The following is a 26119-nucleotide window of genomic DNA, read 5'->3' as shown; positions in this document are numbered from 1 at the left end:
TTTAAAAAAACCTTTATTTTTATAATAATAATAATTCTATGTTTGTAAGTTTTTACAAGTAAAATATTATTTTACTAATATTTTAAATTAATTTCCAATACAAACCTCTTCAGGTAGAACAGTAAGTAATTCTAACAGCATAGTCAGTGCTTGATGAGGCTAAAAATATTTATAACAATTAATTTATATATGCAACATTTAAGCTAATTAATGAAAAATAATAATAAATAATTACTGTGACAGAAGGAATATTCTGTGGTTGAAGAGATGAAATTACATCACTTATAGCTGAAGGCCAGTGTTCTGGTAGAGTATGAATGACGTATGATGATAACTGGAAGAATTACCATAATAAAGAATTTAATACCATATTTTAAATCCATGATATTTTTATCAAAGATTTAAAATATAGTATTAAACTGTAACTATAATCATAATAATGTTAAACAAAGAATTAAGTTTCCATAAGCAAGATTATTATACACACAAACAGTATTTTTGCTGATTGACTGGCATGTTGCATATAACTTGAGGAACCAGCACACTGGTTAAACTGTGACTAAAAAATGAAATTAATCAGATCTAACAAAACTAGTTGTTAAATAAATGTTAAAGAAAACATTCTTGCAAGTACAATAAAATAACATTGTAATCTGACTGACTTACAACCAAAACGAGTGTTTTTGTTTACAGGGTAATAAAACAATTAATGACTTATTGATGTTAGTAGTAAGTACTTAGTGTGGGTTGCAGTGACAATCTAAAGTAATAAAGTTTTACTGGTACTATCCTAATCTTGAAAGACAACACCCTCCTCTCAAATTTCACATAAAGCAGATGTTAATTGTGTAAGTGAGATAATTTACAGTGAGTTTCTGAAATATGATATGTTTATTTTAATGTAATTTGATTCAAAATTGCAAAAATAAACATAAAAAAAAAACTTTCAGCATTCCACAAGTATTTTACATTCTTAGAAAGAAGACAAAATGCAGAAATTAAACATATGATCATAGTTTTTTTTATGTAATGCTGACAATTTCACAATTTTAGAATAAAAATTGGTATCTATGAGATGCCACGTGAGATAACTCATTTTGTTTCTTTTTTGTACACATTCTCTGGAGAGTGATGTATAACCTCACATAAACTGGCACGCCAGCATTCCCCAGGATAAACCTGCATGCCAGTTTTTACCATACAGAAATATCTCATATCAAGGTCTCCCTCAGATAGACTGACATACCAGACAATCTACAAAAATATGATACTATTATTATTATTATTGTATTATTAAGGAAACTATCAATTCCTCATTTAGCAATTTTTGCATACCATTATTCTCAGTAAAAGTTTACAAAGCAAGTATTATATTAAGGAATTGTATGACTTTCTATTTAAGCAATTTAAGATTATTATAAATCAATACAATCATTATTCAGGATGTCAACACAAACTTTGAAATCCCTTGAGAATTTTAATTTTTCTTGAAATTTTTTTTTCTACTTTACCAGATTCTTCAAATGTACAATAATAATTTCTCAATGTTATAGGAATGTGAAAAATTTCATTTGTAAACGTTTTATCAGTTTAGGAAAACAGGCTGATCTTATTTATTTACAGATCAAAAATGTTTGTCCACATTCTTTCTTATATTAAAGTTCATTGCTGGAGGTATTAAAGTTCTCTTGTTGTGCTGTATAAAAAGATGATATCCACTATGCATAAGCAGACAAGTACCATAGACTTAACATAGCTTAAAAATGAAACATTGTCATTTCACATTTCTTTACATATCAATTACAGTCAAACCTGTTTTTATGTGCTCTTTTTATGTGCGATTTTTATTTGTGCGATTTTTTTAATGTGAATTTTTAATTTGTGCGGTTTTTTTTGTGCGATTTTTTATTTGTGCGGTATAGTTGGTGACTAGTCTCGTGCGATTCGTCATGTCTCACGTTGACTTATTATAGCTAAATAAACTTATTATAGCATAAATGCACTTATTATAGTAATATTATTGCATGAATATGTGAAAAATGAAATTATTTACTTTTTAAGTCGACAAAACACCACCTGGACAAAAATATGTAAAACAGACGATAGACCAGACGATGCAGTCAAGTGCTGACATCTGTTGTCAATAAATTCTATTTCGTACGGTTTTGAGTTATTTTCTATGTGAAACTTTTTTTATGCGGTCCCTATTGACCGCATAAAAAAATATTTTTTAATTGTGTTACGAAAACTATTTTTTATAGCCCCTCGTGAAGTTTCGTGCGATTTTTTTTATGCGTTTTTTTTAATGCGGTCCCTATCCCCCGCATAAAAACAGGTTTGACTGTATTTGATTTTATTGCCATCATTATTTTTTCACTGATTGAGTTAAAGTAAAACCTTGTTATTTAGATATCAGATAATTCAAAGTATCGTGTAATTTGAAGTCAAGTCTAGTCCCCAGCAAGAGAATAGGATTTTGCATATATTTTAGTTGGAATAATTTGAAATATGCATACAATGAAATACAAAAAAATATAGTCATTATCTGGTCCAATGACCAGCAAAAATATTGTTTAATTTGAAATCATCCATCCTATTGTGTGTTTATATGAAAATTTCCACACCCAAGTGGCAGTTTCAGTTCTGGTTTCACCAATTAAACATTGTTGATTTATTGGATGTCTGTCTTCATGGTCATTCAGACATTGTACACATTGCCAATGAAGAGAGAATTTTTTATATTTATGGAAGAAATCTGTATGGAATTTAATTATTTTGGACATTTTTTTTGCAAAAAGCTATAATTTCAATAATTCCAAAGGCCATTAAATACATATGCGTGTTTGCAATAGAATGCATACTTATAGATTTAGCCGTTAGAGCTTGTTTCATCAGATCACATGATTTTCATAATTTCAAACTGAAGATGGTGAATTCTTCATATAACTAGATGACAGAACTAATAGATGAAATTTGCAGTAATTTTTTTTGAAGCACTTAAGCTTCTTTCATATATTATTTTCAGGTCTTGCTTTGAATGTAATTTTGTTATGTTTTTATGGTTTTCATTAAGTATACACCAACCTACAGTTTTTTGAAATAGCTTAAATTACTAAGTAATAAATAATTCATGATATTAATGCATTTGTAAACAAATGGATGAAATTATATAAGATAATGTCATAATTTTATTCAAGAATTACCAAAATCTTTGATTCAAAGAAGTTTGTATAATTCAAAATCATGTTTTTTTTTTTTTTTTTTTTTTTTGAGTTTCAAAATAACACGGTTTTACTGTACAGTGGAACCTTGCTTAACAAGTATAATTTGTTCCAGAATCTTACTCATAATGCAAAACACTCATTAAGCAAAACAATATTTCCCATAGAAATTAATGTAAAATACGATAATGTGTTTCATGCTGAAAAAATACTCAAATATTTTATGTATAACATTTATTGAAAGAAAATTATGCAATATACATTGTTAAGGAGTGTGAATCATCCTCATCTTTTCTTCTAGTGCAGAATTAACCAACCTGTAATGTGAATTTTATTTGCAGGAAGGAGGGGGAAAATCGAAAAAATATGTCTCAATCAATCAAATAATACGTGAGATTTTTGGGCTATGTAAATGTTATAATTAAATATTAGAAATTAATTAATTTGACTAGAGGTAGGCAGTTATGCTTCCATTTCGTATTAAATTTAATAATTATAATTAATTAATTTTTTATTTAGACATTTCTAAAATTTAATTTGAAATTGGTCATTAAATTTAATATGAGATGGCAGGACAACTGCTTACCTCTAGTCAAATTAATTAATTTCTACTATTTAATTATAGTCTTTACATAGCCCAAGAATTTGGCATATCATTTGGTGTGTTTATTATATAACGGGCGATAATTGTTGATGTTTATATGTAATATGTGTCAACACAAGTTTGGAAAAATATCTGATCACGAGTGAGAGCAGAAATGAGTGCTAAACACAGACTAATGGAGAATGTACACAATCGGGACTCTCTCTCTCCTCGTCACTCATTATGCAAAACATTGCTCATTAAGTGAGTCAGTTTTGTTACAATTTGTTTTGCTCATTATGCAAGGTGCTTGTTAAGTGAGGTTCCACTGTATTTATATAACCACATACAAAAGAGAGATTTATTTTATCTTAAATTTATTTAAAAATTTCTTTTAATCAATGAGTAATAATAAATAGAATTACAGTGGTGCCTCATATAACGTACTTAATCCGTTCCAGGTGCACATCCGTTAAGTGAAACGTCCGTTATACGAAACGCGTTTTCCCATAGAAATACATGTTAAAACGTCTAATTCGTTCCGCAGCATAAAATAACCATACTGTATCATAAAAAAATGAACATAGGGCGCGTTCTTTTATTCCTCCGCATAACTCTGTGCGAGCGACATCCGTTTAAAAATTCCTGCAGAACGCGTTCCTAAATTCCGGTGGGAGTGCGCGCCGTCGAACGGCGAAAATGGCCACTTGTAGTAGTAGTTTACGGTGGAAAGCAACATGGCGTCCTCCATGGCTCAGATAGTTTCATTTCCAGGTCCATTATGTGGTTTTATGAATGAAAATTTAGAAATTGTGAAAGAGCGAGTTAGCGCACGCGGTGATGTAAGTGTCTTTACGAATTTTTTTCGAGGCTATTTTGAATGCTCTTTCAACAAATAATCCATTTTATGGTTAAATTTTACAATTGGGATCCTTCTTTTGCCTTTAAAAGCTCATATTTTAGAATTATAGATTCCTCCATCACGATACTATCAATAGTGCGGGCGCTGCCATCTTTCTTTCTTTCACCGTCATTCCTAAATGCCTACAAACAGCAGTGCACTCCCGTAGTAGCGGAAACGCAGAGCGACCGCTATTAAAGAACGCACCCATGGAGCAGTCACCAATTATGCCGGAAAGTCCGTTGTTCGCAGCCAGTCCGTTGCTCGAGTCACGTAACGGCCAAACAGAAAGTCCGTTGTTTGCAGCGTCCGTTATTCGAGGCGTACGTTATACGAGGCACCACTGTATTTAAAAATACTTAATACATTAGAAATTTTTAATATTGTTGAATATATTATTATTATACTGATTAATTCATTTTATGAAATATAGCACAAAATATAATACTTTGTAAAATTAATAAAAAAATTATTAAGATTATTCAAAATTTATTTTTTTTCACTTACGGCTACAGATAATCTTGTAAGAACTATTTTTGGACCACCAGCATAATTAATAAGTGTTTCTAAAATTTTATGTCGAAGTGAAATATACTGTTCAGCTGGAATTTCATGCCAGAATCTTGAAATCTTTATTTGAAGCATATTTGCTCCAAAAAATTGTATTTCTTGTGTCTGGAAAAAAAAATATTAAATAGATTTACTCATTATTTCCACATTAGTACATTTTATTTATGTACTAATATTTTGATAATTATTTTTATTTATATTTTGCAAATTGTTTTAATCTTTGGCATTATCTATTCTGTATTCATATTCTAGGCAGGTCAATGTATTTATCACTCAATCAGATTAGTAAACCAGTATAGTTTCAATGCAAAAATTGTTAGATAAAATATTTTGAAATAAGAGAAACTGCTGAAAATAGAAAAAGTGTACATTGTAATGACATATGAATGAATTCATATTTATTGTAATATTGTTAAATTGTAATGTTGTACAAATCACTGGATGCTTATTGAACAAACAAAAACCTTGTATCAAACACAGAAAAGAGTTTGTGTATAGAAGAAAATCCATAATTTATTCTGTTGTGTGTAAGGGTAAAGATTAATTTGATTTATTTAAAATATACACATTATGATCACCTGTTTAATACGACGTAGGACCACCTTTCGCCCGCAAAATTGCCAACACACAGCAAGGCATTGATTCAACAAGGTGCTGGTAAGTAGTCTGAGGTATCTGGTACAAGGTGCTCACCAGCTGGTCCTCCAGTTCCCAAACATTGCAAGGTGTCATGTGGCAGCACAAATTCGTTTTCCAGGTGGAACCACAAATGTTCAATTGGATTGATATCAAATGAATTCAGAGGCCAACATGACTTGAAATTCACTGGAATGTTTCTTGAACCACTCCATGATGATTCGGGCCTTATGATGTGGTACAGTACATTATCCTGTTGATACAAGCCATCACCCGCTGGGAACATTGTTGCCCTGAAGAAGTGAACCTGGTCTGCAACGATGTTCACATAGTGCACAGCTGCCAGGGATTGTTTTATGGGAATGATGGGTCCTAATGTGCTCCATGAAAACATCAACCATACCATAATACCACCTCTATCGGCTTGTGTCCATCCAACTGTGCGTCTGGCTGCCATGGTCTCCTTTGGAAATCGGCATATATGCTCGACTGTCAACACGATGGGCCAGAAAACGTGATTTGTCAGACCAGGCGACTTTCTTCCATTCCTCTAAAGTCCAATTGCAATGCTCCCTGGCCCCTTGCAGGCGCTGTTGTCGATGACGTGCTGCAAGCACTGGAACTTGGCTGGGCCAGGTGAATATGCTGGCCCATACACAGAAGGGTAAGCTGGACTGTGTGCTAAGACACATTATCTTGGTCACCACTGTTGTAGCTGCTGGTAATTTGAGCCAAAGTAGCCTTTCGGTCATGGCAAACAATGTGTAATAGTCTCTGCTCCCCTCTGAAATCAATGCATTATGGATGGCATACAGCTGGCCATCAACTTCTTGTTTCTTCATCCATACACCACTTTCAATAAGTACTAACAATGACTGCATGTGGACAGCTCACAAATCGCATTGTTTCTGAGATCGACATTCCCAGGTGCCTAGCCATAATGATTTGTCCTTTATTGAAGTCTGATAAATCTGCTGCTTTTCTCATGATGCAACCAAAAACTCTACATTCAGAAACACAGTTCACTGGCTGTTTATATATGGCAGTATGAGTCATGCAAGTGCCATTGTTTTGTCTCCAAGCGAGCTCACTACTCTAGGTGGGAGGTGGTCATAATGTAATGGCTCTTCAGTGTACATTGGTAGACATACTTGTATCAAACACCCACAACATAGAAAGTACATATGCTGAAAAAAATAAATTCTCAGAACTTGTTCATGAAGTAAATCATGAACAAGTTCTGAGTAAAGCAACTGTGGAGAATGGATACAACACTTATTGTGCCTATAAATACTCTAAAGTCCAGAAATATTAAGACTTTACAATATCATATATATCACACTACAGAAAGCTGCCATACTAAAGGTACTTGTCACACTAACAGAAAATTCTTAAACAGGAACACATACACACAAACAGCATGTAAAGAAAATATTAGCTTCAAACACATGCAGACACTTTTACATACTACTTTCAATACTGATTAAATATCAGTGCTAGAAGCAGTACATAGAAGTGCATGTGTGTAATTATTGAACTCTTCCAGCTTTTGGGAGTTGTCTTCAAGTAATAGCTTATTTTGTAGATATGCCTTGACCTTGGTCCAGCAAAGCATTAGGAACCAATATACAGTATAAGTCAAGTAGAATATAATATACTAGCACTATCATAATAAATTCTAAATAAACTCAAAATTCAAAAAATTAAACAGAAAAAATTTCAATGTTAATAATATCCAATGACAAATTTGAGAGGTAATCACTTAGCTATTGTTTGTTACAAAGAACTACCATATTTTACAGCATATAATACACAATAAGGCAATTGCTTGGTTATGTATCTATAAATATCGGGCTTTGGGATGTTTGATATACTTATATAATACACAACTTTTGTTAAAATCCTGGAGGGATAAAATTACCTTGTATCTTATATATGGAGCTGCAATCCATAGGCTATTGAATTCTTCAAATGGTATTCATTGGCTACAGGTAACCTGTACCTAGTTAAATTCTCTAAACTCACTTGTATTGTTTCCAGTGAGTGGGGTTGATTTTTGTTGGGACATATTTTCTAATATTTTAGCACAATTTTTAGAATTTTTAATCTAGTTTAATAATACACATTTTAATTTGTATAGACAACTGATTTTTGAATATTGAATAAAAATATTTTTATTTAATTAAGCATATTATTGGCTATAACTAAGCAACATTTTTCTGCATTTATGTAGAATATTTTAATTATTTTTAAACTTCTCTTTTTCCTGATAAATAAAAGTGTGCCTTCTAATTTTTAGTATTTAGACCAGAATACAATAATAAAAAATTTGGGGTCAACTGCCAAAGGCGCAGGAAAGCTTAAACACACTAAATACTTTTTCATAAATATTCTGTGCTGCATCTTATATGCTATAAAATATAGTAATAAATAATAAAATCAACAGCCAGTTTCTAAATAGTTCTCAGAGAGTTATTATATTGTCTGTGGTGTATAAAGGATTTTAAACGTTTTCTAAAACACTCTTGGTGACCTTAGACAAAGCTGTTTAATGAGTTTGTAACTGCAAGTTAAAATTGATAGATAACCCACATTGTTATTTAATCCATACCTGCTTTCAAAGTGACTTTTAAAAACAGATTAAATTATTCACAGCAAATGATGGAAAATAAAAATTTAAAATTGTATTCTTAATAATTTAAATTTTCTTTTTTTATTCAATTATTATATGAATTTTCTTATGTTGAAATATTATAATTTAAAAAATATTTAAGATATTATAAATTTTAGTAATATTTTTTCTACAGATTAATAAGATAACAAATTTTAATTATTTTTGCCTTCTATATAAAATTCAATTTTTATTTTTCTTTATTCAAATATTTAAAATCTATGAATAAAAAAAGAATTACTGTTATAAATTAATATATTATATTTTAATTTAGTGACTTTTATTACTTTTGAATGATTTAATAACTGCCATGCTATATTCCAAGCTTCAGGAGAAATTTGAAGAAGTGTCAAATAGTGATTTGCTTCTGCTTGAGACTCTGCATCATGATAAAACTCATGAAGTACCTATTTAAAAGAAAATTCAAAATAAAAGTACATTAAAAAGTTAACTTATGACAAAGCATTTATTTTTAAACTAATACCAAATATATTATTCAACAGACAAAATAAATTTTAAAAGTTATCCAAAATTTTTTGGTAAACAAAAAAAATTTTCAGCAGTTTATATAAAATTTAATTAATGAACTGTATTTAAAACAAGAATAAAATTTTAAAAATAAATAGCATAAAATGATCATACCGTATATCTCGGCAGATAAGATGATAGTTGAATCATAAAAAAAGCCCCCAAAATCCGGGGTCGTCTTATAGGACAGATACAAAAAAATTAGATTGAAATTTACATAAATTAAAACCATTATAAAAAAAACAGACAAACCTTAATTATTTACTAGTAGAGAGTAGGGTATGTGCACAAAATAGAATAGTCCACATGACGGTTTTGTAAATAGTCAAGGTCATTACCCGAATGCCAAATCAGTGCAAATGTTTGCAACAATTGCAAGGCAGTGCAAGAAAATAAAATTTGTTCATTTGAAAAATTACAAATAGGACATAATTCCATATACGCTATACAGTGTTATTATTCAGATGATGATCGCTAATCTAAACTAAATTCATAGGCTGTTCATAGTTTGGGGGTCGTCTTATAGGACAGATATATGCTAAAACTATAAAACTTTGACAAAAATTTACACCTTGTCTTATCTGCCGAGATATATGGTATTTTAAAATTTTAATTTAAATTTTGTTGCTTTAATCAATTTCATTTTCAATATGATTATGAATTCAGTAATATACAATTCATTGACTAGATTATGATGTAAAAAAATTCAGAGTTGCTTGACTTTCCTGGAAACATTTGGTAATGCCATCTGTTATCATATTTTATATAAAAAACTTTTTTATTTTCAATTATTATAAAATGGCAAAAAGCTTAATTTTTAGTGTAGGGATGGGTTCTATGAAAAACGGTAAATGCTAATAACAAGTAAAATCATCATTAAGTCTGACCCTACTGGAGATACACACAACCTCCTTTATCTCTCCACCCCCTTGATCTTTAAACATCAAAATTTAACAGCATCAATTCCCCTAATACATAAACCTCCTTGCAAAATTTCAAAAATATTTGACAAAAAGTGCAGGAGTTATTAAGCTTCAAAGAGGGTAAAAAAAATTGTCCCCCCCACAGACTAACATCCATACATAAAGAAAACACCCCTGAATTTTTTTACATTTCTTGATGTTTCAAGGATGTCCAAAAATGTAAATCTAAGAGATCATTTTTTGCCAATCACCATACATAAAATAAAAATTAACCAGAATAGATATTGTAAGACTACTTTTTCATTGAATACAACACTCAAAAAGTTTTACTCTATTGTTATAATTCTTGTTTTTATTAAATTCAAAATTACTTCTTTAAAATAAAGAAATAACCGCAAATCATTTATAACTATATAAAACTAATTTATATTTAACTATTACCTTCCATTCAGAAAACAGAATGTTAAATTTTATAAATATTTATTAATATAATTTTTAAAACATTGTTACAGAATACAATTTATAGAAAAGACAACACAGTTTATTGGTTAATATTGATAAAACTTCTAACACAATAACCAAACAACCAGCAATACAAACACACTTGAAAAGTAAACAAATTTATCTATTTTTAAAGGATATCTTTAGGCTGGAGTCTAATGAGAAATTGCACAGTTTTTGAACTTCTGTGTTGCTGCTGCTGATAGTTGGATACATTATTATGTTACAATACTATGGGAATTCCAAGATTTACATTGGCTATATATTTTCTGCAGACTCTTGAAATTCCCACAGGATTATATATACAATGTATCCACCTATCAACAGAGGTCATGTATTATCCAATCAGCAACAGCAACTAGTGATTGCATTACTGGTAACTGGTTTACCGATATACCGGTAAAATAGGAAAATTATACCCTGGTAAATTTACCGGTATTTTGGTAAAAAAAATCATCTTAGTTAAATATTTATTTAATTATAAACTGATATTTATTTTCTAAAATTTCCACGGGAAATACCCACGAAAAGATTTCTTTTTTCTCTCACTCCATACCATAGCGAGAAAATAGTGCAGGTTGTAATGGGTCATTCCATTTGTAATTTAAGGTTACTAAAAGCAATTTTCTAGTCTGTTTATACAGGTCTTGTTTTTGTTTTCAAGCTAATTGAGATGCAAAAGGAAACTTTTTACAAAGTCTTGATAGTTCATAAATACACGCTGACTGAAAACACGACTTATATAGTAAGTACAGTAGAGCATCGATTATCCGACTTAATTGGGGACTGGGGTTGGTTGGATAACCAAAAAGTATGAAAAAATACATTATTAGTATAGTATAGTGTATTAGGCCTGGTTTAAATACTAGCCTCCCTTTCATGGTCGAGCCAGTGCTGCCAGCTAAAACATGCAAAAATTTAACAAAAATAATATTAAAGTAGCCAAAACAACCAAATATTGTAGCGCCACATCACTAGCGGACATTTGAATTTGCTGACTAGAACACAGTCGGTTAACCGATAAGTCGGTTAATAGGGGGTCGGATAATCGATGCTCTACTGTAATATTCTTGTATATTGGTTTTGCTTTATTGACACTTGTGGCAGTATGCCATAATATATATATATATTTTTATTTTTAGTTGAGTATATAGCTCCCTTTATTTCTTCTTTGTTTCATTGTTCTATCCCTTCTAGAATGTTCCTTATTAACTCTTTCCTCTTGGGAGCTGGTGACTAATCCATAGAACAAAAGAAAAGAAGTCCAGAGGGCTAAGTTGGGAAAGACATGATCACTTTTGGTTCAAGAGTGAAAATAGAGACTAATAGAAAATGCCCCAGAGATTTTTGTAGTGAAGACAAGAGATCATATTTTTGTGTAAGAAACAAGCATCAGGATTGTCACTACACCCAGACTATGTAGAAGAACGGGTACCCACTTTCCTATAGATTTATCTCTTAATCTCTTTACATCTATCACTTCCCTTCTTATTTAGTATTTAATTAGTTTTAAGGCCCTAGAATTAATTCTTTTCTTTGTGTTATCGCAGTCCCAAAGATATCAATCTATATTCTTTGTTGTGAACCTAATATAAGTTGTGGGTTTTTCTAAATCAAATTATGTTGTTAGCATAATCTGTAAAACACACAAATTTTTTGACTTAGGAGAGTTGGAATCCAAAGAACCCTGTTCATCACGTGAAATAACGATATTGTTTTTTGTATATGTATCTTTGTGTGCTCTGTTTTGCAATGAACATCACACATTGGAGTCAGATTTCGTAAAACTCAGTTATTGGAATCTTTATTGTGAGATTAATTGAAACAGAAAAAAAAGAATGCACTAATAAAAATATAAAGATAGTTATAGATAAAAAGATAAATAAAAATATAAAATACCATTTTCCCCATTACAGTATGTTTTACATTTATTCTAGTAATAAGTAAAAATTTGCCGTGGGATTACTTCAATCACACAAGACAAAGAGATGCCGGAGTGTGCAAACTGTACTTTAAAACAATCAAAGCAGTTGAAGGAAGTACTAGTGGGCTGCATAATCACCTCATGCGACGTCATGACATAAACTTACTGAAAAGAAAATCTGAGGAGACAGCTGGAAACGAAACAGTGCACAAAATGAATATAATAAAAAAATAACTACATTTTTCAAGAAAGAAAATGACAAGTCTTTGCCTATAGTATTATCTTATATGGCTTCAGTTGATGGACTGCCATTCTCCAAATTTTGCACATTGCAAGACCCAAGACGACTTTTTTCTGCAAGCGGATATGTGAAGCTTCCTAAATCTCATTCGACCAAAAAAAATGATCACTGAATTTGGAAAAAAATTTCAGGATGAGATTATTAAAGATATATTGGAACAAAAAGTTCGAGGAGAATCCTTCAGCATATCTTGTGACGAATGGACATCACTTGACAACTGTCGATATATAAATGTTAATCTCCATGCATGTAACAAATTTTGGATCTAGGTTTGATTCGTACACGTGGATTTGTGTGTGCTGAAAAATGCATTGAACTTTTAAATGTCAGATTAAAAGAATTGAATGTTGATTATAACAACCTAATTTCAATTATCACGAACAGAACTGCAGTGATGAAAAAAGTGTCAAGATTAGTCAATGTAAACAGCCAAGCGTGCTTTGCTCATGGCTTACACTTAGCAGTAGCGAAAGTTCTATACAAAAAAGGCCGTGTTAAAGAAAACAGTACTGAACCCATACATTCAGAACTGGATGAGGAAGATTCTGAAACCTCAGACAATCAATCTGATGACAGAGGATTTGAAGTAATACAGGAAAGCCTTGATGACATTAAGTTTTACAGAGATGTTTTTCAAGATGAAACTTTGAATCTTTTAATTCAGAAAATACAAAATGTAGTTAAAATGTTTCGAAAATCACCACTCAAAAATGACATTCTTCAGAAGCATATTAAAGTTGAATTAGAAAAAGAATTATCTCTACTATGACTCAAAAACATGGAGCAGTATGTTGACCATGCTGGAATGTTTTTCAGAGGTCCGAAATTCTGTCAGAAAAAGTCTAATTGATATTTGTTCAGATATAACCTTTTCTGAAGATGAACTTGAATTGCTGTCTAATACAATACACTTATTACAACCTATAAAAGTAGCAGTCGAATCATTGTGTTGTGAAAACATAAAGTTGTATGTTGCAGATCTAATCAGAATTTCTGATAGAAGAACTATCAAAGCAGGATTCCTTTCTGTGTAACAAACTAAAGAAAGAAATTATTTTTCATGTGAAAGAGAGATGAACCATTTACTCTGCTACTTTAATGTATCTAAATAACCCAGAAAAATTGAACAAACATAAGTCAAACAAAATATCGAATAATGTTAACAAAAATACAATTTTAAATGATATTGTAAAGATAATTAAGCAATTATCAGAAAATGAAAACGAATCAAGACCTGTGGATGTTGCTGAAATTAGTTCAGACTCAGATTCTGGTGAGAGGTGTTCATTGCTTACCACGCCATTAACTTCTCATGTCGACACGAGAACAAAATCTACAATAAAAAACTCAAATTTAACAATGAAAGAGAAATTGGATTTATTCATTAAACATAAAACAAGCATAGACACTGATAACAGTAATATTAGTAAATTTAAAAGTGTGAGAGATATAGTTAAGAAAGAAATGAATTATTTTTGTAGAGCATAACTCCAAAGTGATTCATCCCAAGATTATAGAAATTCTCTAAATAACCTAAATAAAAACGATCTCTATTCTCTGTATAATTATTTCATTAAGATTACAAAAATGTTGTAAATCTATGTCAATATGTCTAAATATATCAACATTGTACAACTTCACTATTATTGTATAATTATATTACTGTGTTTGTTAAAATAACTGTTTTTATTTATGTTAATAACGAAACAATATAAAACCAGTGTATAAAAACGGTTAAATATTAATAACCTAGTTAATGTTTTAATAATACGAAAATTTATAAGTCAATTTTGTACAACCCCCTGCAACAGGGATAATCCCCTTTTTGTGAATAAAGATGATGATAATTATTTTGTAGAGCAAAAATACAAGGAATGCATCTTAAAAAAGTTTTCAATGCTCTAATGACAGTACGTCCAACTAGTATTGATTCTGAGAGAGATTTTTCTAATGCAGCTGCCATTTTTATGAAAATTAGATCTAGATTAGATGACGAGAGCCTAAATGTACTATGTTTTTTATGAGCCTACTTTCAAAATAAAGAAAAACGTGATTAATAATTAGCATTATTTCAATGTCTATTATGGCATGATAATTACTATTATAAGAATATTGTTTGTCTAAACTGATAGAAAACTTGAAAATAAATGGTTGTTCAATAATTCTGTCAGTAATTCAGTTTCGTTTTAAATCATTTCTTAATACAATTTTACCGGTAATTTCGAATATAATTACTGAATTACCAGTAATGTAATATCCGGAAAATTTGCAATCACTAACAGTAACATAGAAGATCCAAATCATTTGAAAATTGTGTGATTCCATACAGAATTCCAGCCTAAAGGTGCCTTTTAAAAATGAATGAAAACATTTGCTTTTGAAGTGAGTATTTGTTTTATTGGTTGTTTGGTTATTGTGTTAGGAATTTTATAGAATTTATAGATCTGATATTAAATTAAAATATAATGATTTTATTAAAAAACAAAAACCTTAATGTTTCCAGCAATAAAAACTATTTAATAATAACGTTTTCGACTGTTTTAAACAGCCATCATCAGTTAAAACGAACTTAAACAAAAATGAATGCAGAAAAAATAGAACCCAAGCAATACAAATATTTAAAATTCAAAAATAATTCCAAAGTAAAAATGCCGTCGTATATTAGAAACTAACAAAACTGCGCATGCGCTAAATATCGTAGTAAGAATAAAAATAAAAACAAATAACAAAAAATACTGCCGCAAAAATATTTCTATTACAAGAAAGAACGTTATGCATTTCGGTAAAACGACTTCCATGCCGTGGATAAACCATCTGCGTCCCTATGGTTAATGCAACCCGTGTTAACGTGGGCTTTGTAGATTTCCAGCTTTTCTAGATGTTTCAGCATTTGTTTGTTGGTCGTGGCCCTAATAATAGATGCTTTGTCCCAATGAACGTCGACATCTTGATGTTTAGCAAAAGCCGCTAGCACAGTAGTATCCAAGCTCTTATTGATGGAGTATCTATGCTCCTTAAGCCTCTGCTTTAAATGTCTCATAGTTGCACCAACGTATACCAGATCTGTATTAAAACGGCAATCTTTTAAAGGTATAGAATATACCCCCGTCTTAAAACTCTGGTTTTCTTTCTTCTTGTCGTTTCTCAATAATCGATATATTGTAGGATTACGTCGATACAACAACCTTATGTTGTTATTTCTGGCTACTTTCTTAATCATCGTGTGCAAGAATGGAAAATAATTGAGAATGACTTTTCTTCCTTGATTCATAGGAGGAAGCTGCCGATTTTTTGCCTTCCGAAATTTGTCGATAAGCCCATCAATTTCCTTACTCCGATATCCGTGTTGTAATGCTGTAGTGCGGATGTAACTTAATTCCTTGTAGGTGTCAATAACACTGGTGCAATGTGTGTGAGCACGCTTGATCCAGGCATGAAAAGCTGCATATTTAAAATACATCGGATCGAAAGAATTTTTTGGTATAATAATGGGCTGATAGCTGGGTTTTCTATAAACGTCCGTCCATATTTGACCCTCCTTGCATGTGATTGAAAGATCAAGGAAATATACATTAGAAGCACTTTCTTGGTCCAGCGCTAAAGTCAAACCATATGGGTTTTTGTTGATTTCTTGAATGAAATGCAGAGCGCTACTATTATTTTTCCACAGGATGAAAACATCATCAACATATCTTGTATATAAAACAATATGTTACACATCGTTTTTCGAATTTGAAGATGAAACATATTTGCAAGAAAGAGGGGTGCCTATGGGGAGCCCTATGTCATCTATTTTATGTGAGCTTGTATTACGTCGCTTGGAAAACAAAGTCATACCCTTCTTTCAACATCAAATCATTTTATATACAAGATATGTTGATGATGTTTTCATCCTGTGGAAAAATGATAGTAGCGCTCTGCATTTCATTCAAGAAATCAACAAAAACCCATATGGTTTGACTTTAGCGCTGGACCAAGAAAGTGCTTCTAATGTATATTTCCTTGATCTTTCAATCACATGCAAGGAGGGTCAAATATGGACGGACGTTTATAGAAAACCCAGCTATCAGCCCATTATTATACCAAAAAATTCTTTCGATCCGATGTATTTTAAATATGCAGCTTTTCATGCCTGGATCAAGCGTGCTCACACACATTGCACCAGTGTTATTGACACCTACAAGGAATTAAGTTACATCCGCACTACAGCATTACAACACGGATATCGGAGTAAGGAAATTGATGGGCTTATCGACAAATTTCGGAAGGCAAAAAATCGGCAGCTTCCTCCTATGAATCAAGGAAGAAAAGTCATTCTCAATTATTTTCCATTCTTGCACACGATGATTAAGAAAGTAGCCAGAAATAACAACATAAGGTTGTTGTATCGACGTAATCCTACAATATATCGATTATTGAGAAACGACAAGAAGAAAGAAAACCAGAGTTTTAAGACGGGGGTATATTCTATACCTTTAAAAGATTGCCGTTTTAATACAGATCTGGTATACGTTGGTGCAACTATGAGACATTTAAAGCAGAGGCTTAAGGAGCATAGATACTCCATCAATAAGAGCTTGGATACTACTGTGCTAGCGGCTTTTGCTAAACATCAAGATGTCGACGTTCATTGGGACAAAGCATCTATTATTAGGGCCACGACCAACAAACAAATGCTGAAACATCTAGAAAAGCTGGAAATCTACAAAGCCCACGTTAACACGGGTTGCATTAACCATAGGGACGCAGATGGTTTATCCACGGCATGGAAGTCGTTTTACCGAAATGCATAACGTTCTTTCTTGTAATAGAAATATTTTTGCGGCAGTATTTTTTGTTATTTGTTTTTATTTTTATTCTTACTACGATATTTAGCGCATGCGCAGTTTTGTTAGTTTCTAATATACGACGGCATTTTTACTTTGGAATTATTTTTGAATTTTAAATATTTGTATTGCTTGGGTTCTATTTTTTCTGCATTCATTTTTGTTTAAGTTCGTTTTAACTGATGATGGCTGTTTAAAACAGTCGAAAACGTTATTATTAAATAGTTTTTATTGCTGGAAACATTAAGGTTTTTGTTTTTTAATAATTTATTTTTCCAGTAGCTGATTTACTTATTGCATTATAATGATTTTATTATTATTTTATAAAGGATGGATCTATAAGCAAATCTCAGGGGGCAACTTTTATATATATATAAAATAAACTATATAAACTTTTTGGTAATAGAACAAATTAAAGTTTTAATTTAGAGTAACTGCACTGGTGGCCAGTAAGAATCAGAGATTTTTTTTGTTTTCTTGCTTTTATGATGTGATAAAAAAACATTAATAAATATACCTTCATCCTAATAAAGGTTGTTGAAAATTTTCAAAAAGGTAGTAATTTTTACTATTGACTAGCAATCTCAGAACCTTCAAATTTCATTTGTTAGTCATTTATATATTTGAAATTCTTTCAGAAAACCCTTGTATCTCTAGTTGTAAATTTACAACTGGAGATAAAGGTTTTGTGGACATTTTTTAATTACAATTAGACTCAGTTAATTTGTATTTCCATAGAATCATATTTGAAATTCTTCTTCAAAATGGGCAATAATTTTTCTTTTGAAAACTGGCTAAGATGCATCTTGTTTATGGTCAAACAAACTGTAATGGATGAGAAGCTTTATGTTGGTATAAAGAGGGGTATCCCAAAAAGCCATCAAGATCATCCGGTAAGACTCATGGCTACTTATGCACATGTGCAACCTATTCCAGGAATATTCCATAGTGTCTGTGAACCCATGAACTGATGATGCAACCTCTGTAAGCATGCCATTTTGAGCACCTGCTGTAAATTCAAATAATTTGCTCTATTGCCAAAATGACTCATTTGCAGACATAGGTTTATTAACTTAAATATTTAAATAAATAGATATCAGTATATAGGCCTTATATTATCAGTTTAGTAGAAATTATTGAATTAGAATAATACATCGTAAAGTTTGGTATTCTCTGGAAACAAACTCCTGGTCAAACTTTACAACATGCCTGAATAGGGAGACTCTGAGATACACATCCAGCTTGACAAATTAGTTTTGTTGTTTTGAATCTTATTTCTATATACATGTCATTTTATCCCATCTCATGAGAGAAGTTTGCTTCCTTGAAGAACCAAATCTGTGTTAACTCAACAGATATACTGTGTAATATATGCCTGTTGAAGTTATGCAAATAGAAAAATCTAAAAATGCAATACTGCTGTCTCTTTCTTTCTCCAAAGTAAATGATGTAGATGGTACATAGAAAACAGGAGATGTATGAAGTGTTAAAGTTCATCAAATGATCCATTGCACACATCTGGAATAATATTTACATTTAACATTTATATTTTTAAGATTCCATTTTCAGAAAAATAAACAGACTATCACTTGTATATCATGTATCCGAACAATATTTTTTAAAACAACTTAAAATAAAATATATTAATCTTGTTTGTTTCTTTTATTAAAATAATTTATTAATTTAAATTTACATAAAATTCAACTTGAGAAATTTTCAGGCTTAACTTTATTAAAAAGACTTAAAAGTTCTAATAATAATATATTTTGAAATACTCAACATTTTAGAATATTATATTAAATTACTATTGTCTAAGAGGGAGTGTATAGCCTAAGGAAAGAGGAATTTTCAAGCTCTTTTCCTGGGAACTATATTCAGCATCAAATTTAATTGCCATAGCTTTGAATTGTGTCTGTGAACATCCATGTGTTATCTGAATTTTTTTTGTGCATCTGTTAGCAAAATGTGCCGTAAGGTACAAAAAAACTCTTAGGACACATTGGTATAATTTGGTATATTAATTTTGGATCAGGAAGTGCTCAGAAATTTTTCCTGTATAAATTAATGGTAATTGCTTCTTCACTTTATGCACTTATTATTTTCTTCTCTGCATGATTTCTGCACTGATCATGCACAAATCTCTAAGTGAACGAAGTTTGAATACTTCATTCCACTTTAAGGTTCTGTTCTGTTTTCTACATATTCTATTTTGTATTCAATCTATATAACAATGTCCATTTAATATGGAAGAAAACATTTGTTTGTCATTAAAATATGGCATTTATGCTGGTTTGGTGTCTTTGCGAGTTTATTTATTTAATTCCAGCATATTAGTAACACACATCCTTCGTATAACACGGTAGATATGTTCTGAAAAAGTGCCATGTTATGTGAATCTGTGCATTCAATCCTTTTTCGTTACTAAGAAATTTTTTTTATTATGCAATCAATACTTTATTTCCAATCCATAATTAACTAACAAGCACAAGTAAAAGTACTGTTAATATTAATTTTAGTTAAATGAGAGCATTTTCTTTTTTCAAAGTATTGTCATCTGAGCTTTTTTGGTTTTGATCAAAAATATGAGCAACGACTTCATTTTTTAAAATTTTTATCATAATTTTCTATGGATGACAAAATAAAAATATGTTATTAATCGATAATTTGTTCTAGCAGGTTGCATTTGTTCAGTTGAGTACCGAGTGATTTTTTCCAGAATTTGTACTTGAATACTGAATTGTTCTAGCTTGAATACTGAGATATCGCTGTATTTCATTTGTCATTTTTATGAATGATAAATTACCTAAAAATGTTTAAACAAACTTTACTAAATACAAAGATTAATCTATAAAAATAAAATACAACGACAGTCTTAAGGGCTAAAGTCTAAAAGCAATGACAATGACACTTGGTTGATAGGAGAGCTAGGACAAGGAAAAAAAATTGTACTATCAGTTTTCATTAAAGTAAACCTGATAAAAGGCACAAAATGAAATTTTAATATTCTAAAATCTGTGGGCAAATTTGAGGCAACATGTGTGCTTACTTAATAAAAAAAAAAAAAAATTGAATAATGAAGTTTACACTTAAAAACTGTGAAATTTTGTACAGACGATTTCCAAAATCGCATTAGAGTGAAAGTAGAAGTCATGTTGTATGGGGATATCCCCAATTCAATACCATGTTGTATGAGGGATACCTATAATTCACTTTATGCCATTTTGACTTACAAAACATTTCATAGGAACACACTACTTTTCGATAGTGAGGAAAAACCTACAATACTTTCTTTAATTCTATTAAACAATTGATTGTTTACTGAACTTTATATTTTTAAAAAACACTTAATTTCATATTCACTTTATTGGTCAATAAATGGGAAAAAATGTACTCATACTAATATTCAGAATTAAAAGGTTTGTCAAAAAAAAAAAAAAAATAAAATAAATAAAGCAACTGATGTGCATTATTAAATTGTGCTTCAACTAGTGACTTTTTCTAAGTGTAAATATAGTACTGTATGTGAATTGTGAATGTTTTCTAAATATTTAAATGCATATTTTATGACTTCATTTAATCTAAGATTTGTCAGTGTAGAATGTTATGTTTTAAGCAATAAAATTTAATAAACCATTTATAATAAGTTACCAAACAATTTGACCCAAGAGGGAGGCATTAGGCACCATATCATAATAAATTTAATAATTTTAATTAAATAATTGAGATTAAACTGGAAGAAAAGAATTGGCCCGGATAATAATAAGTTAATTTTTTTTTAATAATCTGTAACTTTCAATTGTACAAGGGCTGATCAAAAATATCTGGAACAGAACTTTTATAAAGACATTACTAATAGTAGAAGGTGCCGACCATAGAGACCATTTGATTATATTTCCTGATGCCACATGACAGAGCAGCAGGTGGCAGCATGAATCAATTGTCAGTGAATTGTGTGCAGGAAAATGTTTCCCTCTGTCATGTCATAAAATGGATGAGTTGAATAAACAACATGTTGCATCAAGTTTTGATGGAAACTTAAATAGATGACTACTGAAAAATACAAAATGCTTCAACAAGCATTCAAAGAAACAGCTGGTACAAAACATTTGGGTAATATTCATGTTTCAAAAATAGCTGCACTTCAATTGATGATGACTAATTTATAGACTAATCAATGGCATGAATCAATGAGGCTGTTGATTGTAAGACTATCTATAGAACTATTCTATAGTATCTTTGAGATGTAATTTGTCTGAAATGCCCTCACATATGACCTGATATTCTGCACAACGATGTCACACAACTCTGAGTGTCACAAAATTTTTGGCTAATCACAGCATCCTCATAGTTCTCTACCCATCTTACCATATTCGGCCCCCTGAAATTCTTCTTCTTTTCCAGGCTCAAAAGCCCTTTGAAGGAGAAACAATATCAAGATGTTGCATTGTGTTGCATTTAGTTGTATTTCTGCAATATCTTGATGTTGCATTTCTGCAAATACAACTAAATGCAACACAATGACTGCATGCCTGATAAGCCATTTCCAAATAGGCCTATCAAGCATGCATGGTCAAGTAGGAAGATTACTCCAGTAACTGTCACAGGAAAACCTTGATCATCACATCACAATTCTTGATTTATTGCAGTTTATAACTTGATACCAAAATTCTAATTATTGAGCTCCAAATGTAAATTATTGCAGCCACAATATGTACCCACTACATATTCAATCAGAATTACATTTAGTTCAATACTCTGCAGGTAGCACTCTCGTAGCATTTTGTTTTTATCTGACAGTGCATGCTCACCACTCACCAGTAACTGTCTGCCTTTGCCTGAAGTACACATGGATATTTATTTCTCTTCTTATTTACCTCTACAATGAATGCTAAAAGAAACAAGGACGATACCAAGTCTACAGATATCAATAAGAAAGGTAGAGTGATCAGCTTAGAAGATAAGTTGCATGATAAATAAGTATGAAGCAGGCATAACCAAAGCCAAAATTGCAAGAGAGTAGTCTAAATGAATCAATAAATGTTTGCCATAATTTAGACCATGCTGCAAACTATAAGCCACTAGGACAAAGTGCATCGACCTCGTCTGGGTCCCAAACTATGAGAAACAAAAGCCATCTTATGACTGAAATGAAAATGCTAATGTCAGTATGAATAGAAGGTTGTAACCATAAGAGAATTCCTCTTAGTCAAATGACTATAAAAACAAAAGTATTGAATTTATTTGAAACTTTAAAAAAACAGAGAGTGAAAATGATTTGGTATCAGTAGTGGAAGGAAAATTCTCTGCAAGTTTAGGGTGTTTTAATTGGTTCAAAAAGCAATTCGACATTCTTAGTGTTCACAAACAAGGTGAAATTACAAGTGCTGATGAAAAAGCAGCAGCTAGTTTTCCTGGAGAATTGCAACAGATCATCGAAGATGGAAATTATACTGATGATCAGATATTTTTAATGCTAACAAAACACCCTTATTATGGGAAAAACATTTTTAGCAAAAAATCAGCCTGGCAATAAGATTTTGAAGGAGCATGTAACACTTTTGCTATGTAGCAATGCTTCTAGAGATTACAAAATGAAGTTTCTCTTTATTTATCATTCACAAAATCTTCACTTGCTTAGAAGTTTGGATAAAAATTTTCTTTGTTCATTGGAGATCCAATAGAAAAGCTTGGATGATAAAAACTATTTTTGAGGATTGGCTTAAAAACTGTTTTTGCCCTGAAGTTGAAAAGTACTGCAAGTCATTAAATCATAATTTTAAAACCTTTTTGATATTAGATAATGCACCTAGTTATCCAACAGCACTGAATGATTTGTGTGAAAACATAAAAGTTATTTATTTACCAACCAATACCACTTCCATCATCTAGCCAATAGACAAAGATGTAATCACATCCTTTAAGGAATATTATCTGCAAAGAACTTTTTCATAAGCAACAGAAATGACTACAGGAGATGAAGCTATGACTGACAGAATTCTGGAAGGCATTCAATATCAAAAATGCATTGAGAATGTCAAGAATGGATGCATGAAAGCATGGAATGAAGTAATGTCTAGCAACCTGAGAGCAGTGTGGCAAAAGATTATTCTTCATTGTGCAATTGATTTTAAAGGATTTGAAAATGAAGTATTCCATGTTATTAATGACATAACTGAGATTGGCTTCAATCTAGGACTAAAAGGAATTGAAATAGGTGATGTTCAGGACCTGCTTCAGTCACATGATATGGAGCTGGATGATGATGACCTAATTAACCTCAAGAGAGAACGTGCTTATGATGCTCAAATCAATGATAATGAGAAACAAATTGATGTAGCGCTGAAAGAATTTACTCTTACAGAAATGAACAAAATGTTTAAAATCATTGAAAGTTTTGAAGAAAAAATCTTGAACAGCAATCCTAATCTCAAGTGATCAATGAAAGCTTGTCAGGAAATTGAAGAGTCCATCCATTGCTACAGTGTTTTATATGACAAAAAAATTCCACAAGATGACTACACCAATTTTTATCCAAGAAAGAATAATTGTATGTATGTACTTCCTATATACATGGTATAAATAAAGATTAAATAATAATCTTGTTTTTCTAAATGAACCTTCATTTTTTTACTTAACATGTTTAACACATTTCTTTTTTACTTCATATATAAAATTTAATAAATAGATTTGAAAAATCCTTGGCAACAATTGGTGGATTCAATTATTGTGATATTTTTCATGGCAACAATAACTACGATAATCAAGGTATTCCTGTAGTTGCCTTTGTTTTTCTACAATAAATTCTGAACTGGATATTTTTGATCAGGCCTTGTATTATTGTCATTGCCTAATTAAGCAACTACATTATCACTTCAAGTCAAAACAACTCAAATTAATTTGTTATATGAATTTCTTAATGATTTTTAAGATTTCTCAGTAACTTGTCAGATATATATATATATTATATATATCTGACAAGTTACTGAGAAATCTATATATATATATATATATATTCTCTTAACTTGTCAGATAATAACAATATATATATATATATATGTTATTTATTCTCTGTTAAAACAATCTTTTATTGATTTACAATTTATAAGTTTACATCATAATATTCTATATAAGACAAAATCTTAAAAATAAAAATCTAAAAAAAAAAAAAAAAAAAATAGAATTCTTTATATATAAACAAAACTAACATATTGTTGCTCATTTTTTTTAAAGTCATACATGTTACTGGCTCTAAAGCAAATATGCATTCTAAAGACCTTATGACAAGTTTGTTTAATAAAATGATATAGTATTTTCTATTACTGGTTTATATAGTAAATAACCTATCAAATTTTTAAGTACAGGTACTGGAATGAAGTAGTGCAACTCAAAAAACTGGGTTCTGAATATTTGCTTTATAGACTCTTGTTTTTATTACATTATTACTAATATTAATAAAAATTCTGTTTAATGTATTAGTATTCAAAATTTTAATTGCTGATATTTTAATAATAAAGCAATAAATAAATATTAGTAGATAACATCAATATCATCGTTAATCAATTCTAAACTATTGTTCCATCAGAAATACCGCAAAGAATTATTTAACAGCTCAATATTATTGAATACATTTTCTAATTTTCTTCTTCATTTTATTAATAATAAAAGCATAACCTGCTTAGTTATACAAAAACAGAACATTTATCGATTTAATTATACTTTACATTACACTTGCACTTAATAAGTAAAAGAATCTAATTAATAATAATTTTAATATGCAGTATAGTATGTATGAACTATATTTTATTAAAGATGTGTTATTTAGTATAACATTTGATAAATTTTGCATTGTGTTAAATCTGCTTTCTAATAAAAATCAACATAGAATTTAATATTAAATAAAGTTAAATTTTATAACAAATTTAGAATATTTTGTACTGACCTTTCTTATTAAAAGCTCAAAGAAATAATAGTAATAATAATAATAATATTGAATAAAAGTATAATATCATTATAAAAATTTATTTAAACAAATTGGTCTGATTTTTAAGATACTAGATATTACAGAAAAAACAGAAAATTTTAAATACAAATCCACAAATCAAAAATATTTTCAGATTCCGTATAGATAAATAGAAAAAACATTCATGTAAACTGCTTATAATAATTAATAAAAAAAATACAGAATAAATAAATAAATGTAAGAAAAAGAACAGTTTATAATTTTATTAATATACAGTTAATAAAAGTTTTATTATTATTTTTTAAATTGTTTAATTTTCAAGATTTTTTTTTTTTTCAAAAATGTACATAGACTGAAATGAATATATAAATAAAATATCAAAACACTTCTTGTACTAAAATTAATTATTTTCTCTGGTAAACAAGAATAGGTTATGTAAAATACTATATATATCTTCTCCTACTGCTAGGTGTAGCAATTTTGTCTTATTCAGCAAAAATAAATTTTTATTCAATCAGATAAAATGAAAATGTTTTTTATAGGTTTCCTATTTTCCTGAAATATTCTTAGAGTA

The 26119-nt window shown here is 30.1% G+C and overlaps 1 protein-coding gene across 2 annotated transcripts in view; it reads right to left on the bottom strand.

Moving 5' to 3' along the window:
- The window catches only part of cdm (importin-13-like protein cdm), a 63253-nt gene that overhangs the window by 35732 nt on the left and 1402 nt on the right, over positions 1–26119 (bottom strand). For both annotated transcript variants that reach the window (XM_067279296.1, XM_067279297.1), the window contains exons 2-5: positions 8870–8989; positions 5213–5380; positions 236–334; positions 106–159 (exon numbers count right to left, since the gene is read on the bottom strand). In XM_067279296.1, the coding sequence (XP_067135397.1) occupies positions 106–159; positions 236–334; positions 5213–5380; positions 8870–8989 (441 nt within the window). The remainder of the gene's footprint in view (positions 1–105; positions 160–235; positions 335–5212; positions 5381–8869; positions 8990–26119) is intronic.

This window comes from Centruroides vittatus, unplaced genomic scaffold (assembly GCF_030686945.1).
Source record: "Centruroides vittatus isolate TY-2023 unplaced genomic scaffold, ASM3068694v2 contig_863, whole genome shotgun sequence".
Lineage (NCBI taxonomy): Eukaryota > Metazoa > Arthropoda > Arachnida > Scorpiones > Buthidae > Centruroides > Centruroides vittatus.
This window is presented reverse-complemented; position numbering and strand designations above follow the sequence as displayed.